Source organism: Elephantulus edwardii, unplaced genomic scaffold, assembly GCF_000299155.1.
Source record: "Elephantulus edwardii isolate Elephantulus edwardi_28Jun2011 unplaced genomic scaffold, EleEdw1.0 scaffold00038, whole genome shotgun sequence".
NCBI lineage: Eukaryota > Metazoa > Chordata > Mammalia > Macroscelidea > Macroscelididae > Elephantulus > Elephantulus edwardii.
Window position 1 is genome coordinate 19,438,953 of NW_006399788.1, and position 17,781 is coordinate 19,456,733.

Here is a 17,781-nt window from a genome sequence, read left to right on the forward strand (position 1 = left end):
AGAAAATCACAGTATACCTTCTTCTCCAATGTGCATGGAACGTTCTCCAGGACAAATCACATTTAGAATACAAGGGAAGCATCAGTAAATTAAAAAACATAGAAATAATATAAAGCATCCTCTCAGATCACAATGCTACAAAGTTAGAAATTAATAAACAGAGGATAATGGAGAGAAAAAAACTCATACATTTGGAAATTGAACAACACCTTGCTTGAATATGAGTGGGTTGTTGTTGTTATTGATTGCCTTTGAGTCAAGCAGGACTCATAGTGACCCTATGAACAAAAGCCTGAATCCCCTCTACAACTATTGACATTTATCAAAGTTCTTAGAGCTTCCGGAGGCATTGCTATACAGGAAGTATGCCACACCTGCTTCCAAACCTGTCATAGAATGTTATTGTTTTTATATGCCATTGAGTTGCTTGCAATGTATAGCAACCCTATGTACAACAGCTCTGAACCCTTCCCTGTCCTGAGCCAGTCTCACTAACTCTGACATACCAACCTCCATTGCCCCAGTTCCTATATCAATCCATCTCATTGGGATCCACACTTCCAAGCCTGATATCCTTCTCCAAGGACCAAGCTCTCCTGGCCACATGCCCAAAGTGAGCAGGAGCTTCAAAATCCTAGCCTCCAAAGACAAACTTGGTTTCACCCTCTCCAAAACAGACTGAGTTGTTTTCTTGGCAGTCCATGGTATGTTTAAGACTCTTCTCCAGCACCACAAATAGAAGGCATCTATTCTTCTTCTGTCATCCTTAGTCATTGTCCAACTCTCTGAAACATAAAAAGTAATTGAGAAGACCATGGCCTGGATCAGGCACACCTTCATATTTAGACTGACACTGTTGCTTTTCAACACCCTTGAGAGGTCCATGACAGCAGATTTTCCCAATGCAATTTGACTTTTCATTTCTTGACTGCCAAGAAAACAAGATAAAATAGATGAATGGGGTCTTCTAAGGATCAAATCCCTACGCACATCAAAAAGCTTCTCCAACAGGGTAAAAAGGAAAGTCACAGATGGGAAAAAAATATTTGGTAATGACATGTCTGGTAAGGGACTTATAAATGGAATTTATAGAATTCTCCAGCACCACACAAAATAAAGGTAAACAAGTCAACTGCAAAATGGCCACAGGATATGAACAGACACTCCACTAAAGAAGACGTTCAGATAACGAAAACACATGAGGAAATGTTCAAAAGCCCTAGCTCTAAGGCATCCACTTCCTAAATAACATGCCACCAGAAACCCTATGAACTTTGGTAAATGTCAGTTGTAGGGGGACTTCAGGCCTTTTGTTCATAGGGTTGCTGTAAGTCATACTCGACTTCAAGACAATCAACAACAAGAGAAATGAAAATCAAAACAACTATGAGATATCTTCTCACCCCAGTAAGAATAGCAAAATACAACAACTGCTGCCAAAGTTGTGGAGGAACTGGAACCTTTGTTCACTGTTAGTGGGAGTGTAAAATGGTGCAACCATTATGGGAAACAGTATAGCACTTTCTCAAAAAGTTGGAAATAGAAATACCATTTGACCCAGGAATTCCACTACTGGGAAAATACCCTAAAGAAACCAGAACTGCCACTCAAACAGATATATGCACACTTATGTTTATTGCTGAACTGTTCACAATAGCAAAGAGATAGAATAACCCAAATGCCCATCAACAAATGAACAAATAGAGAAGCTGTGGTATATTCATACAATGGAATACTATGCTGCATTGAAAAACAAGGAACTCATGCAATATTGTTCAAAATGTGTGACTCTGGAGGACATTATGCTGAGTGGAGTATCTCAGTCACAAAGGACAAATACTGCATAATGCCACTTAAAAAACATGACTGACAAAAGGGTTGAGGGGAAACTGAGAAAACAGAGAATAAATGATGTCCATTGCATTGAAACAAATAAAGAATATAACTTCTTAAACAAAATATATGATTGGTTATTGTTTGCATGACAACAGTCCAGAATAAGATGTGCATAGTAAAGTGGACTGGGGTTGGAGGGGTTAGGATTGTACAACAATGAGAGAAATCTTTTTCAAAGAGAAAAGAGAACTGGGAGGGGTGTGGACAGGGAAGAAAATGTGCAACAATGAATGAATGTAAATCCAAGTTCTCTATAAACTTTCATTACAATCTTAAAAAAAAATTAACGCTGATGGCTTTCAAAAAGTGAGCAGGACTTGAAGCACTTGTTGCAGAAGATCAAGGAATGTAGACTTCAATATGGATTGCATCTCAATGTCAAGGAAGAAAAACTATTCTTACCACTGTACCAATAGACAACATTATGATGGATGGAGAAGAAACTGAAACTATCAACAACTTCATCTTACTTGGACCCACAATTAATAGCCAGGGTATCAGCAGTCAGGAAATTAGGAGACATATTGCATTGGGAAAGTCTGTAGTTAGGGGCCTCTGAAAATTATTGAGGAGTAATGATGTCAGTTTGAGGACTAAGGTGCATCTGATTTAGGTCATGGTCTCTCCAATCACTTGCTACACATCTGATTGCTGGACAATGAACAAAGATTCCAGAATAAGAATTGATGTCTTTGAGCTGTAGTGTTGGAAAAGAACACTGAAAATCCTATGAGTGGCTAAGAGAACAAACAGGTTATCTTGGGATGATGAGGCTTCACCTTGCATAGTTTGGGCATGCTGCTAGGAGGGGTTGTTCATTGGAAAGGGACATGATGCTTGGAAGAGTAGAGGGTTGGCTAAAGAGAGGAAGACTCTCAACCAGGTGGATTGACACAGTGACTACCTCAGTGGACTCTAAATGTATCAGGAAATGTGAAAATGACACAGGATAGGACAGGGTCCAGATCTGTTGTTCATGGGATTGCTATGGGTCGTACGGGACTCAAAGGTGCCTAACAACAACAACAACAACAACAACTCTGTAAGCATTGACAGAAAACAAGGATCAAGAACTTGACTGAATACCAATTGAGATATTTCAACAAACAGATGCAAAACTACATGTGTCCATTCACCTGTGCTAGGAAATTTGGAAGAGGGCTAACCAACTGAAGGTATTTGTACTTATGACAAAGAATCCAACAGAATATGGAAATTATAGTACAATATTATTATTATATGCAAGTAAATTGTTGCTGAAGATTATGCAAAAATTCTTTGAGTGCTATATCCACAGGGGTCTATAAGAAAGTCATGCTAGATTCAGAAGAGGATGTGAAATGAGGAATACCATTGCTAATATCCAGATGGATCTTTGCTGAAAACAGACAACACCAGGAAAATATTTACCTATGTTTTATGGCTTTGTAAAGGCTTTTAAAGGTACAGAAGTAGCAAATTATGGATAACATTGAAACATATTGAGAATTTAAGGATACTTAATTGTGCTCATGTGGAATTGTTCGGACAAAGTAATGGGATACTGCCTGGTTTAAAATCAGAATAAGTGTGTTAGGGTTGTATCTTATCATATCTAGTCAATCTGAGAAAATAACATGAGAAGCTTGATTATATTAAGAATAACCCAATATTAGAATTAGAGGAAGTGTCATTAACAGCTTTTAATATGCAGATTACACAACTCTGCTTGCTGGAAGTGAAGAAAATTTAAAGCACTTATTGATGAAGCTCAAAGACTGTAGCCTTCATTATTTATTACACCTGAACATATTGTTGTTGTTGTTTTTGTTATGTGCCGTCGAGTCGCTTGTGACTCATAGCGACCCTATGTACAAGAACTGTAAACTCTGCTCTTCCCTATGCCAATCTCATTGTCTCCGACACACTCATCCTGATTACCCCAGTCACCGAATCAATCCACCTCCCAGAGGGCCTTCCCTTCCTGCGCCTGCCCTCCACCCTCCCAAACATGATGTCCTTCTCCAAGGACTGGTCTCTCCTTACAACATGACCAAAGTATGTCAGACGAAGTCTCAGAATCCGGGACACTTGAATATATAGTAAACAAAAATTCTCACATCTGGACCAATAAATATCACCATGATAAGTAGAGGACAGATTGAAGTTATCAAGGATTTCATTTTACTTGGATCCACAATCAACACCCATGGAAGCAGCATTTAAGAAATCAAATCTGTTGCCAAGGATCATTTTTAAATGCTAAAGTCTGAAGATGTCACTTTGAGGCCTAAGCTGAGCCTTACATAAGTCACTTGTTTAATATACAAGTAAAAGTGGCACATTGAGTCAAGAATCACCAAGAAAAACAGATGTCTTTAAATTGTAGTGTTGGCAAAGAAAATTACAGATAGCATGCACTGCCAAAAGAATAAACTGTCATAGAAAAGCCAGGATACTAAATGGCAAGATTTCATCTCACATATCAGGAGACGCCAGTCAAAGAGAGATATCCTTAATGAGATGGGCTGGCACAGAGGCTACAGCAAAGGACTCATGTACAGCAACAATTATGAGGTAGAGTAGGTAGGAGTGGGCAGTGTTTTGTTCTCATGGACTCACTATGAGGTGGATTCAACTGGACAGCACCCGACAAAAGCAACATCTAAGTAAAGGACCTGAAAACATACAATCATGATATGATCCTTTCTGGAAAACAATGACGTTGTTAAATTTACAGAACTTCTAGTAGTCCTACTATGTCTAGTCTATGAGAAAAAGGAGCTGAGAACTCTAACATTGCTCTCTGTAATTAACCATACCTACTGCCCCTCTCACCACACCTTGTAGCCTAATCAAAGCCATGAACCTATTTGTCAGTATATTCTAAACATGCTGCTGTTGTTAGATGCTGTTGAGTCAGCTCCAACTCACAGTGACCCTCCTACAACACAACCAAATCCTGACCAACACTGCCGTCCCCACAACCTCTGCCAGCTTAAGCCGGATGTTACAGTCACTTTGTTAATCCCTCTCATTGAGTATCATCTTCTCTTTCAATGAGCTTCACTTTCCCAAACATGATTTCCTGCCAAACGTAACTGGACCCTCCTGATAACATGTGTAATGTATATAAGACATATTCTCACTGGTTTTGCTTCTAAGGAGCACCCTGGCTGCACTTCTTCCAAAATCAAGTTTGTAGTCCATGGTATAGTCAATATTTTTCATTAACACAATTCAGTGGTATCTATTTTTCCTTATCTATTGTTCAGCTTTCCTGTACATATGAAGCAACAAAAAATATTATGCCTTGAATGCTGTTTTTTTTTTTTGTTGCTGTTATGTGCCATTGAGTCGCTTGCTCTAAATGCTGCTCTATCCTATGTCAACCTTGCCATCTCTGACCCACTAACTCCCACCACTCCATTCACAGAATCGACCCATCTCATCAAGGGTCTTCCTCTCCTGCGCCGCCCCTCCACTCTCCCAAACATGATGTCCCTCTCCAAGGACCAGTCCCTCCTTGCAACACGCCCAAAGTATGTCAGATGAAGCTTCAGAATCCTTGACTCCAAGGAGCACTCTGGCTTCACCCTCTCCAGAACAAACCTGTTTGTTCTCCTTTCAGTTCATGGTATATTCAACACTCTCTAGAACCACAGCTCAAAGGCATCAATTCTCTTTCTATCATCCATAGTCATTGTTCAGCTCTCCAATGCATAGCATGTAATTGCGAAGACTATAGCCTGCATCAGGCGCACCTTAGTCTCCAGCCTTTAGTACTCTTGAGAGGTCCCTAACAGCTGAGTTTCCCAATGCAATTCGTCTCTTAATTTCCTGGCTGCTGTTAGCAAAAGTGTTGACTGTGGAGCCAAGTAAACTAAAACTGTTAACTATCTCAATCTTTTCACCATCCATACTGATACTGTCAATTGGCCCAGTGGTCAGAATCTTTGTTTTCTTGATGTTGAGCTTCATTCAATCCATCAACTAATTTTTAAACTGGCATCTTTGTACTTTAGCACCTTAAAGTGTTCCTAGGCAGTTGACATGACAGCACATAACAACAACAACAGGCAATGAATTTGTCCAGTACATTACCTGATTTCTTGATTGCTGCTTCTATGGGTGTTGATTATGGATCCAAATAAAATGAAATTCTTGACAACTTCAATCTTGCCTCCACTTATGGTATTATTTATTTGTCCAGTTGTGAGAATTTTTGTTTTATGATCAGGTATAATCCCTAGAATCTAAGAGCTAGAGTCTGAGTTTCATTAATAAGTGCTCCAAGAAAAAGTCTTTGTATGTAGGTAGCAAGGTTGTGGCTTCTGTGTATTATCAGTGTTGGGTCGTGAATGAGTCTTTCTCCAGTCTTGATCTCATGCTTCTTCATGTAGGCCTCTTCTCAGATTATTTGATCAGCACACAGAATAGCTATGGTGAAAGGATAAAACTCTGACACACACCTTTCCTAAATTTTAAGCACATTGAGTATGCCCTTATTCTATTCCAATGACTGCATTTTGATCTATATACTTGTTCCACATGGGCATGATGACACATTCTGGAATTCCTATTCTGTTTTCCATGTTTATAATCTTCATAATATTGGTCCACAGAATATTGATACACCAAATATTGATGTTACATAGTCAATAAAATACAAGTAACTATCTGTCTAGCATACAATATTTTAAGCCAAGATCTACTTGATATTAGTAATGACTTTTTTCTCTTTCTCTAGCTTTTCAGAATCCAGCTTGAATTTCTGACAATTCCCTATGGATGTACTGCTTTAATGACTTCTGCATAATCCTCATCACTATTTTACTTGCTCGTGATTTTAATGGCATAATTGGTACCTTGTATTCAGAAGAATTAATGCATGACAACTTCTAAATAATTATTGTTCAGTTACACAATCAACAGTCTCGGCATCAGCACTCAGAAAATCAAAAGACTAGTTGCATTAGGAAAATCTGCTTTCAGGAATATCTCCACAGTGCTGAAGAGCAGCGATACCAGTCTAAAGACTAAGATGTGCCTGATTCAGGACATGGCCTTCCAAATGACTTGCTATGCATCAGACAGAAAATGACCAAGGATGATAGAAAAAAAATCAATGCCTTAGAGCTGTGAAGCAAGAGAATGGTCTTAACCATACCACGGACTGCCAAAAGGACAAACAGGTCTGTTCTGGAGAAGGTGAAACCAAGGTGCTCCTTGAAGGCAAGCATTTTGAGACTCTGTCTCATAAAATTTTGGCATGTTGCCAGGAAGGACAAGTCCTTGGAGAAGGACATAATTTTTGGGAGTCTGGAGCAATAATACAGGAAAGGAAGTAACTGGATGAGATGGATTTATACAATAACTGGGATAACAATCGGCTTAGGTGTGTCAGAGACAGTGATTGGCTCAGGATAGTGTAGGGTTCAGAACTATTGTGCATAAGGTTGCTAAGAATCATAGCCAATTCAACGGCACATAACAACGATGCTAACTTTTAACTGATCAGCCAAACAACTACAGGTAGATTGTTTAATATTGTAGCCTCAAATTTCTCACGGTGTATGATGCACAATATTTTTTTCCACACTCTTTCTGATGTGTTTTCCAGTGCTGCTGAACGTGGAAAACTAGAAACACATTTCCTATATTCTCCTGCAGCTATGGTTTCAAATGTGAAGGAAGTTTCACCAATTAGATCCATTTGTACAAGATCTGGAAAATTATGGTGAAACAGAAGCTCTAATGGTTGTTGAATAATCCTCATCAATATTTTATGTGTTTGTGATTTTTATGGCATAATTGGTACCTTGTATTCAGAAGAATTAATGCATGACAACTTCTAAATAATTATGTTCAGTTACACAATCAACAGTCTTGGCATCAGCACTCAGAAAATCAAAAGACTAATTTCATTAGGAAGATCTGCTTCAGGAATCTCTCCACAATGCATTTACTTTTGATTACTATCATAAAAAAGAGGCATCTGTAGCTGTCACACTCAATGTACCAGTACCTAATCACCAACTTCTTGCATGTCAAAAGATAGTTTTGATGGGATAAACTGCCTTATTTTGGATTATAACAATGGTCTGGAAGCTCTGGCACTGCAATCCCAAAGACACGTGGTTAATTTCTGCCAGCAGCTCTGTGGGATAAGGAAGGGCAATCTTCCTATTTGATTGTTGTTGTTAGGTTCCATGGAGGTGAGTATGACTCATAGTGGCCCTATTAACAGAGCTGAACTCTGTCTGTCCTGCACCATCTTCACACTTCCTGACACACAAGAGCCCATTGTAGCAGTCACCTTGTCAATCCACCTGCTTGAGGGTCTTCCTCTCCTTTTCCAACCCTCCACCCTTCCCAACATTTCTTGTCCTTCTACAAAGAATAGTCCCTCCTAGCAACATCGCCAAAGTATGTGAGGTGAAGCCTCATTGTTCTTGTCTCCAAAAAGCACTCTGCTCCCTCTCCAAGACATCTGTTTGGGTTTTTGCCACCCATGGGATGTCCTGTGCAATTACTGCTTCTTAAAACCCACTAGAGGGTCAGCTATGAACCATTTCCAATTCAATGGTACATACATTAACAACAATGATGGAGTGATACTGAATTCAGCAATTTGAGTAATGATCATGCCATATGCCATTTCCTTGTGTCCAATGTGTCTACTTGGATAACTCAATTCTATAATATATTTTCAGGGACCCAGTCTACATTTCTCCTGTATTTTAACGCATCCTTAAGGGTCAAACTCTCTGCATATAATTCTATCATGCTTAAGTTACAAAAAGAAGCTTCTGTTTCCTGAACCTGTCTTGATACAGTCTATGGTATCAGAGGTGGTTTAACAATTAACCTTTAACGATGAGGATAGAATCTCATCTAGATAATTTTGAAGGCAGCTATAATCTTGTAACAGTAGGTACTGTTCCGTTTGTATTCCATGACATACCATGACAGAATAAATTCTTAAACGATCACTTTTGATGGTAGAATGTGATGCTTATTGACTGCATGCATAACTGGATTAATAATTTACTACTGAAATACATGTTACAATAAGAATTTAAAAAATGCAGGCTGTGGTTTAAGTTGGATGTTTATGCCTTTTCTAGAGAACTTAAATAAAATGGCAACTTAAAGTTTAAATAAACAGTTCAAGGATGTCCAGAAGACCTAGGAGAGTCTCTGATATCCATAAAAGAATAATTTATCTCATGGCTTGTACTCTTCATTGTATGACTGTATCGTGTATGAATTGTTACCCACCAGACATGGTAACACTTGAAGGTCACCCAAAAAACTTCCCTGGGACCTTTCTCCTCGTTTTATTTTGTAACAGGAGCTCTTCATTGTAAAAATCTGGTTGCAAAAACCAGAAAACGGGACATGGAGGCACAGGGCCATGAGCATCTCTCTGAAAGAGCCAGAGGGAGTGAGAAGAGCACAGCCCTCACCACCTCACAGTAGAAAGTAGATCAAGAACACGTAGTCCAGTCCCATGGTGCCTCTAGAGCCATACCAACAGCAAGAGGTTAATTTATTCATTGTTGAGTCACAGACTTTATTCACAATTGTACTGTGAATGGGGTTTATTAGGAAAATAAGTTGGGGAGTGAGGGAGGCAAAGACTGTCACCCAATGCAAATCCAAGTTTTAGTCTAGCAGTCCCAAGGTACAATTCCTCAATTAGGCCAGGCTCAGGTTTCAGTTCAGAAACACAATTTCAAAAAGCGTCTGGTTTTCTCCATCACCCAGTAAAGTTTGCCCCAGAGCAGTTACAAGTCAGCTTCTCCTTCACGCATCTGGCAAGAACAGCAAAACCTTTAACTGTGGCCTTTATCTCAGGGCTTCTCTGGTTAAACCGTGCCATAGTTTATCCACAGTAATACCACAGTCTGTCCACCATCATCACCAGGATCTTGCTACTCAGGTCTCACTCTCAACATGGTCTTGCTCTATTCTCCCTCAAGTCTTGGTGTCCAGTGTGGGAAGCACTCTTTTATCCTAGCATCAAAGTTGTTGATAATTTGTAAGACCATGTGTCTGCTGATAAAATAGATGGAGATCAGAGGGTACTAAGGTAATGGCTTAACGAAACCAACTTTAGGCTAACATCTCACTGAAGTACAACTAACCTATGGCTTTATGGTCCATCAAGGCATGGTGAAGTAGTCATGGTGAAACAATGCTCAGTCCTTGAGTGGAGATGACTTGTACTAGTGATCTACAAGCAGGTCTTGAAGGTACAAGTTGTATGCGCGAGTGGCTTACACGTCGTGTTTACGTGTCTTGTTGCATTGTCACCTCTGCTCAGCACACACTTACGACTCAATTGAAACTGCCCATGATCAGTTAATTGAAGAAAAAAAATACTGGATTCCAGAATCGAGAATTTCACAGGATATATTAAAACTAACAAAAAAAATCATATGATACAATATTACAGACCAACTCAAAGAACTCTTTGGAGGAAATCTAGAAGTCAGTTATTTGACCTTTTTTGTTGGAGTAAAGAGAAAGGGATATGGACAAATTTGTGGGCAATATTTTATGAATCAATTTCATTATCAGGTACTTAGGAGGAACAAGAAAGAAGAATTGATGACAAAAAGAATAGTGAATTAATCTCTCAGAATAGGTCCAGTGTGTGAGAATATTTGTGAATATCAAGGCTCTCCAAAGAATGCAGACTCAAAAATAATGTAGTCAAACAAATTGCCCAATGAATGCTCTTATCATCCTCTTATCCAATCACCTAGGGCATGTTCAATTAGCTGATGAACAAAGTAGAAAAGTAACATCAATGAACAACATAAACTCCACCGCATTAATACTGATCTGGCTACTGCTGCTTAAGGCCAAGCTGCCAACAGCAGATACCAGACAGTGATAAAATTTTGCTTTGCAACATACCTGGGAGGAATTAGCTAGCCATCAATTGGTATCTGATTACATCGTACCTCTTCATCATGGTAGGAGCATGGACACTTGTACTCACTGAAATAGCCATTTATTTTTAATATAGATTTCCAAAGGTTGCCCATTATCCTTCTGCCAGTATCACCATCAATTAATTTATCAAATGTCTTATTTATCATAGCCAGAACTTTTGAAGATTGTTGCTGTCTAAATAATCGGGGTTTTTTTTAATAGCAAAAGAAGTGACTAACCATGTATCTCATCACCCCAAATCAGTCATACTTAAAGAACAACAAAATATTCTATGAAAGACTCAGTTGTATATGCAACTGGAAGTCATCAGTTTATGATGTTGAAGTGTTGTCTTACAGAATCTATACATAGCGTTGCTCTTCAATGCTGTGATTATGTACTATCGAGTCATAGCTGACCCTCCAGGGGGTTTTCAGAGACGGTAAATCACAGGGGAGGAGGTTGTCCATTTTTCTCTCACAGAGCAGCTAGTAGATTCGAACCAAGTGCCTTCAGATTCATAGTGCAACCTCTAAGGCAATAGATACTTTGGGAAGTAAGGGGCAAGAAAGAGAATGTTACCTTTAATTATTACACGTAATGATCTAGTTGTAAAATGTTTGCTTTTCATCCAATCAACTTTGGACTTTGCTAGCTTTGATTTCTCAGAACTCAGAGAAGAGTTCTCAAGTCTAGGAGATATAATAGTGGCTCAATGCACCTGAAATTTAGACAATCTGACAATATGGAGCTCTTTATGACATTAAACCAATAAGTAAAAGAGAAAATTTCTGTGGTGTGTGAGAAGTTGATTCTGATTATCAAGGAAAAATAAAGTTGCTGTTACACAATGAAGACAAGGAAGGAGATATTTATTGCCTGTTGTTGTGTATCATTGAGTCAGAAACAACTAATAGTTGACCTTCCGATGGGTTTTCAAAGGCAGTTAATAGCACAGGAGGAGGCTGGCCATCCATCTCCCATGGAATAGCTGGTGGATTCAAACCAGGTACCTTTGGCACTACAGTACAGTTTCTTACTATTAGGCCACCAGAACTCCCTATTTATTGCCTAGAGAAGCTTTTGAGACATCCCCTGGTGCTGTCATTTATAGTGTGTAAAAGCTACTATAAAACCATAGTAACACAATATCAGGAGAATCATTGTCAAACTCCTACCAGGTACATAACTACAACTGGCTGGGATGCTGGCTGAAGACAAAGAGAGCATGGAATGGGGGGAGTGGAAGGAAATTTTAAGGTCCAGTGGTAGATTGCTTCATTTTCTTTGTTGTTTTGATATGTGCAAAAATTTGTTTAATACAGCTGCTCTGCAATCCCAAAGACACGTGATTTGAATCCACCAGCTATTTTGTAGAAAGATGGGTAATCTCCTATGTGATTAACTGCCTTTGAAAACCTATTGGAGGGTCAGCTATGTATTAGTTCTGACTTGATGGTAGATATGTCATATACACATACATACATTACTCAGATTTCTATTTAATATCAACTTTAGCAGTTCTGAGATCTTCCTTCCTTCTTTCCTTCCTTCCTTCCTTCCTTCCTTCCTTCCTTCCTTCCTTCCTTCCTTCCTTCCTTCCTTCCTTCCTTCCTTCCTTCTAGAAGACTCAGCCTAAGGCTAAACAAACTAGACTCGTGGTCCAGAGTTCCTGGGCCTCAAGAGGAAGCTGTGACTGTGTCTCAGTCTCAATTTTAGAATCTTTGATACTCTATAGAAATGTTCTTGAACTCAGGAATTACAGCAGCATTAAGCTGAGGCAGCAGCTAACTGCAGGATTCAGTGAGCATCTCCCACAGTTCTCCTAGAGTCCAATTCTCCAGCTTTCCAAACATCTGGAAGTTTCTAATGACCTGTATTAAACTACTTTCTGCTTCAGGCATGTTGAGTAGTGTCTGTTTCTCAGACTGAATTATCATTGAAATAGGTTAAAAGGGCTAGATAAGACAATAGCATGACAAAACAACCATGAGATATCTCACCTCAGTAAGAATAGCAAAATTCAACAAAGCAGCAAACAACAAATGCTGGTGAGGTTGTGGAGAAACTGGAACCCTTATTCACTGTTGGTAGGAGTGTAAAATGGTACAACTGCTATGAAAGGCAATATAGCACTTTCTCAAAAAGCTGCAAATAGAAATACCATTTGACCCAGCAATTCCACTATTGGGAAAATACACTAAAGAAACCAGAACTCCCACCCAGACAGATATATGCACGCCCATGTTTATTGCTGCTTTGTTCACAATAGCAAAGAGCTGGAAACAACCCAAGTGCCCATCAACAAATGAATGGATAGAGAAGCTGTGGTATATTCACACAATGGAATATTATGCAGCAATGAGAAACAAAGTACTCATGAAATACAATACACACTGGGTGACCACGGAGAACATTATGCTGAGTGAAATATCTCAGTCACAAAAAAAGATAAATACTACATAATGCCACTATTATAAAACAGGTTTGACACGGGGGTTGGGGGAAACTAAGAAAGGAGGGGATAAAGAATGTACACAGCACTGAAACAGATGAGGGAGAGAACCATATAAAAGAAACATATGAATAGGTATTATTGGCATGACAAGAGTCCAGAATAAGAGATGCAGAGTAAGGTGGGGGTGGGGGTGTGTTCTGTATAAAAATCAAAGAATTTTTTTTCAAAGAAAAAAGTAAACTGGGGGCAGGGAGGAAAATGTGCAACAATGAATGAATGCAAATCCAATTTCTCTATAAACTTTCATTAAAATATCAATAAATTTTAAAAAAGGAGGAAAAAAAGAGAATAACAAGACGGGTATAAAGCACGATGCCTGGCAGTTTGCAGTGCTGATGGAATGGTTGCTCAAATTATAAATAGCAATTAATTGTTTGATCGATGAATAACCTGGGTGTTTTTACTTAGTTATCTCTAGTTGTTATTGTTACTAAGTGGACAACAGCATTGAGTTGACTATGACTCCTAGCAATCTTGTGAACAGGTCTAAAACTAGCCCTTTCCTGTGCTGTCCCCCTGATCTCTGATACACGCTAGCCTGTGTCTCTAAGTGTTTGCCTCCACAGCACCTGACGATGGTTACGCTACGCCAATCCACATTGTTTAGAGTCCTCCTTTCCCAGAATGATGGTTTTTCCCAAAGTCTGGACCCTTCTGACAATACGCCCAAAGTCTGTGAGACCACGTTCCACCTTTAGTTAGTAGCGGGGACACACCCTGCCTCCAAAAGCCTACCTTTTTCCCGCTGAGGGTGAACACCTGCTTCACAGGAAAGTGCAGAAGATCGGAGGCTTTGCTGAGAAAGGCAGGAAGGCTCCGAGTGTTTCTGTGACTGAGCAGCACTGTCCGCTGGCATCTGGGGTTTGTGTTCTTAACCAGCATTATCCTCCTTGAGGCTTTGGGGCCCTTCAGGGAAGAGGGTGTTCCTGGCTCCTCATACTGGCCTTCAAAATCCCCCGATGGCTGAGTCGTGGGGCCTTTCCCATGTTGCCTGCCAGGCCCGTTGGGGGTGTGAGGGGGCTTCTTGTCCGAACAGAGGTAGCAGCCTCCATCTTCCAGCTGTTCTAGGGTGCTGAGGCAGTGAAGCCCCCGGGGCGTGGTGACAGAGCGCACCCCGAAGGAGAGAGGCACGCGTTGAGAAAGTTCGTCCATCAGGGCACTGAAGCTCTTGAAGGCGCGCTGGTGAACTGCCAGCCGTACCCCTGAAAACTGGGGGTCCCCTCGTTTGAAGAAGGTTATCTTCTTGGCTGGTGTGACTTGGATGATGGAAGAGGTCCGAGCGGCAGAGGGGAGGAGGCACTCACGGTAGCTCGGGGCCTGGGCATCTCTCAGGGCTCTGGTCATGGCTCGGAGGACCAGGCGGCTGTAATCAGCAAAGGGAGATGAAAATCAGAAAGCAGCTCTTGGGGTTTGTACACTTCCTGTTGCTTCTTTTCCTTATAGGGGTACTTCCTGCCCAACTCAAATTTGTTCCTTTCTCAGCTACACCGAGATAGGTTAATACTTTTGGCTAAAATAAAAGGAAGATCAGGGGAATAGCATTAGACAGACCCTTCATAGTGTTTCCGAGGCTGAAAATCTTAACAGGTGAAAACTGTCTATCCATCTCTGCAGAGCAGTCAGTGAACTTAAACCACTGACCTGTTGGTTCACAGCCCAACACTCAGTGCACTATGCTATCAGAGTGAGTAAAGCAAAGGGAAAATTGTGTAGACATAAGGGAGCTCTGGTGGCCTAGTGGGTCAGGAGTTGTGGTGCTAACCCAAAGGCGTGTGGTTTGAATCTCCCAACCTGCTACCCAGAAGAAGCACAATCTCCTCTCAGGTGATTTAAAGCCCTTGACCAATGGAGGGTCCCCTGTGAGTTCTGATTTGATGGAAATCAGGGTTTTTTGAGTTAGAGGTAAAGAAGTTCTGGTGATCAAATCTACAGGGAGTTACACTGCTAACCCTCTGTGGTACCTTGAATATACCAGAGGCTCCTCAGGAGAAAGATAGACAATCTCCTCTTGTACAGTTTGCAGCCTCTGAAAACCTGCTGGAGAGTCAGCTTTGCGTCAGTTATAATTTAACACAATGAGTGAATGAGTAATGTAAAGGTAAGAAGACTATATGGAAGACTAAGGAAGACGAAAACAGGCCAAGAATCAGGAGCCCAGTTTGTATGTTTCACTCTCAAGTTGAGACTGTGTTAGCTGGCTTCTCTTGGCCTAATGTTTCTAGCTGTAGGTCAGAAGTGAGAGCAGAAGTCCATCTATCTCAAACTCTTCAAGGATAGGGAAGCAGAAACATTTTGAACTCTCAGGTTGTAACCCAAAGAGGATGGTACCGTTTGATGCCAAATCATGATATCATGATATTTGCTTTAGTATATTTAAAAATTCCCTCCTTAATGTTCATTTCAAAACCCCAAATTGTAGAGTACCTTGTAATTTGAATACACTAGCTCTGATGGATTTGATATTTTCTCTTTCAAAAACGTCATCATTATGCTGTGCATGTAAAAGTGACTGGAAAGAATTTTCTTTGGTTGTGTCAGTTGGGGTATATCAGAGTAGGATGGAAGCTAAACTTCATCCTTTCTGCATGGTGTCTTATGAAGTGGTGCATGGACACACAGACATGGGGATGACAGATACCACGTGATAATAGAGGCAAATGCACCTACAAGCCAAGTAAGCAGTCTTGCGACTACTTACTAAGGAGGACCTTCTCCCTAGAGCACATCCCTGATCTAGATTTATAGACTCTTAAAACTTTGGAACAATGAAAAGCTTTCCTTTACAGCAACCTATTGGTGGTGGTTGTTGTTCTTGTTCTTCTTATTATTATTATTTAGGATGTCAAACCACTCACTGCTGGAAGCTCTGGAGGCTTAGTGATAAAGAGTTGAACTGCCAACTGAAAGGTAGGCAGTTTGAATCCACCAGCTGCTCTAAAGAAGAAAAGATGGACAATCTCCTCTGATGCAGTTTACTGTCTGTAAGGTCAGTTATGAGCAGGTTCTGACTGGACAGCACATAACATAAATGACTTATTGTTATTAACTTGGGAATTACCTTGCCTGCCTAAGATTTGGGGCTGAGACTTGTGTCGGTAGGATCAAGACCATCCTTTAAACTCGTTGTTTCTGTCCCCATTGCTCTAATCTTGATGCTCTTTTACTACCTCACACTGGATTCTTGAAACCATCCTACAGGGCTTGTCCTGTCACTAGTCACTGGGTTACAGTCTGCTTTGCACATGCCAGCTTAGCTACCCTAAAGTCCTGCTTTCCCTGCGATATTTCCATACTTCATAACTTGCAGTGGCTTCTTATTGTCTGCAGAGAAAGTCAAACTCTTTATCTCACTACTCAAGATCCTCTCCACTGTGTTCTCTTCCACAGCCCTTCCCCTTCTCCCCTACTGCTTTTCACAAGTTCTCAGCTTCCTTCCATCGGGTTGATCTGTCTCTGAGAGCTGGCTGTGTGGCTGGCCGCATCCATCCTCCAAACTGTCTTGGGTTCTCCTTCTCTGTGGAACCTTTCCCAGCCTATGATGGATGGCCTCCACTGTCAGTATAGTTCAACTGATGTTGCCCATTTCCCATGACTTCTCTTCCTGACCTACTACACCCAGAGTACTTGGACAAGGGACTTTGACAACTTGTATTTGTGTTTCCCTTGGTGCTCAGTCCCTCACTTAATATTCTTGTTGGTTTCCATGGAAATAGTTGTGTCCAACAAAATGAAATAACACAAACAACTGAACGAAACCTTCAGTTCTGCACCATTGCCATGTTAGTTTCTGATTGACCCTTTTTATATTCTAGAAGTTCTGCTGAAACCTGTTCAACAGCAAGACACCACACAAGCATCCACTGGCAGAAGGGTAGTAGCTGGCTGGAAATACACCGGCTCATAATCAAATGTGAGTCCACAGCATGAAAGGCAAAATTCTATTATAAAATCACACTGCCTATTGGCACAGAGTAAGATACAGTAAATATATGCCTTTAATATTTTTTTTTTACATTTCACATAGCTTTCTAACCTAGGTGTGCCTAAAAGCTTATACAGGAGCAATTACCACCATGTGAGAATACTTTCTTCACTGACGCATGGTTCAGAGCCTTAACAGAGTCTTTATTATTATGGTACAACAGTTAGGCACTCAATGTTGTCGATTCAGATCCATTCAGCACCATGAGAAAAAGAACTAGAAATCTGCTCTTGGAAAGATTACAGCCTAGAAAACCCTTTGGGGCAATTCAAGTCATGATGGTGCCATCATGAGTGAAAAGGCAACTCAACAGCATCTAATAATGAAGGATAAAAATAGGTCTTCCCTGTTACAGCCGTTGGTACATATATATAGGCATAGCCAGTATCAAAATTTCCCTTTCTTACCTTTAATCTCCAGTTATCGCTGTTGCCATTGTTGTTGCTGCTGTCGAGTT

General features: G+C 40.4%; 1 protein-coding gene across 1 annotated transcript in view; it reads right to left on the minus strand.

Annotated features, from left to right (window-relative positions):
- RP1L1 (retinitis pigmentosa 1-like 1) overlaps positions 1-14,686 on the minus strand; it is a 49,171-nt gene extending 34,485 nt beyond the window's left edge. Inside the window, exon 1 of the mRNA XM_006884935.1 lies at positions 14,078-14,686. Coding sequence (XP_006884997.1) covers positions 14,078-14,686 — 609 coding nt within the window. The remainder of the gene's footprint in view (positions 1-14,077) is intronic.
- Positions 14,687-17,781: the final 3,095 nt, after the last annotated feature.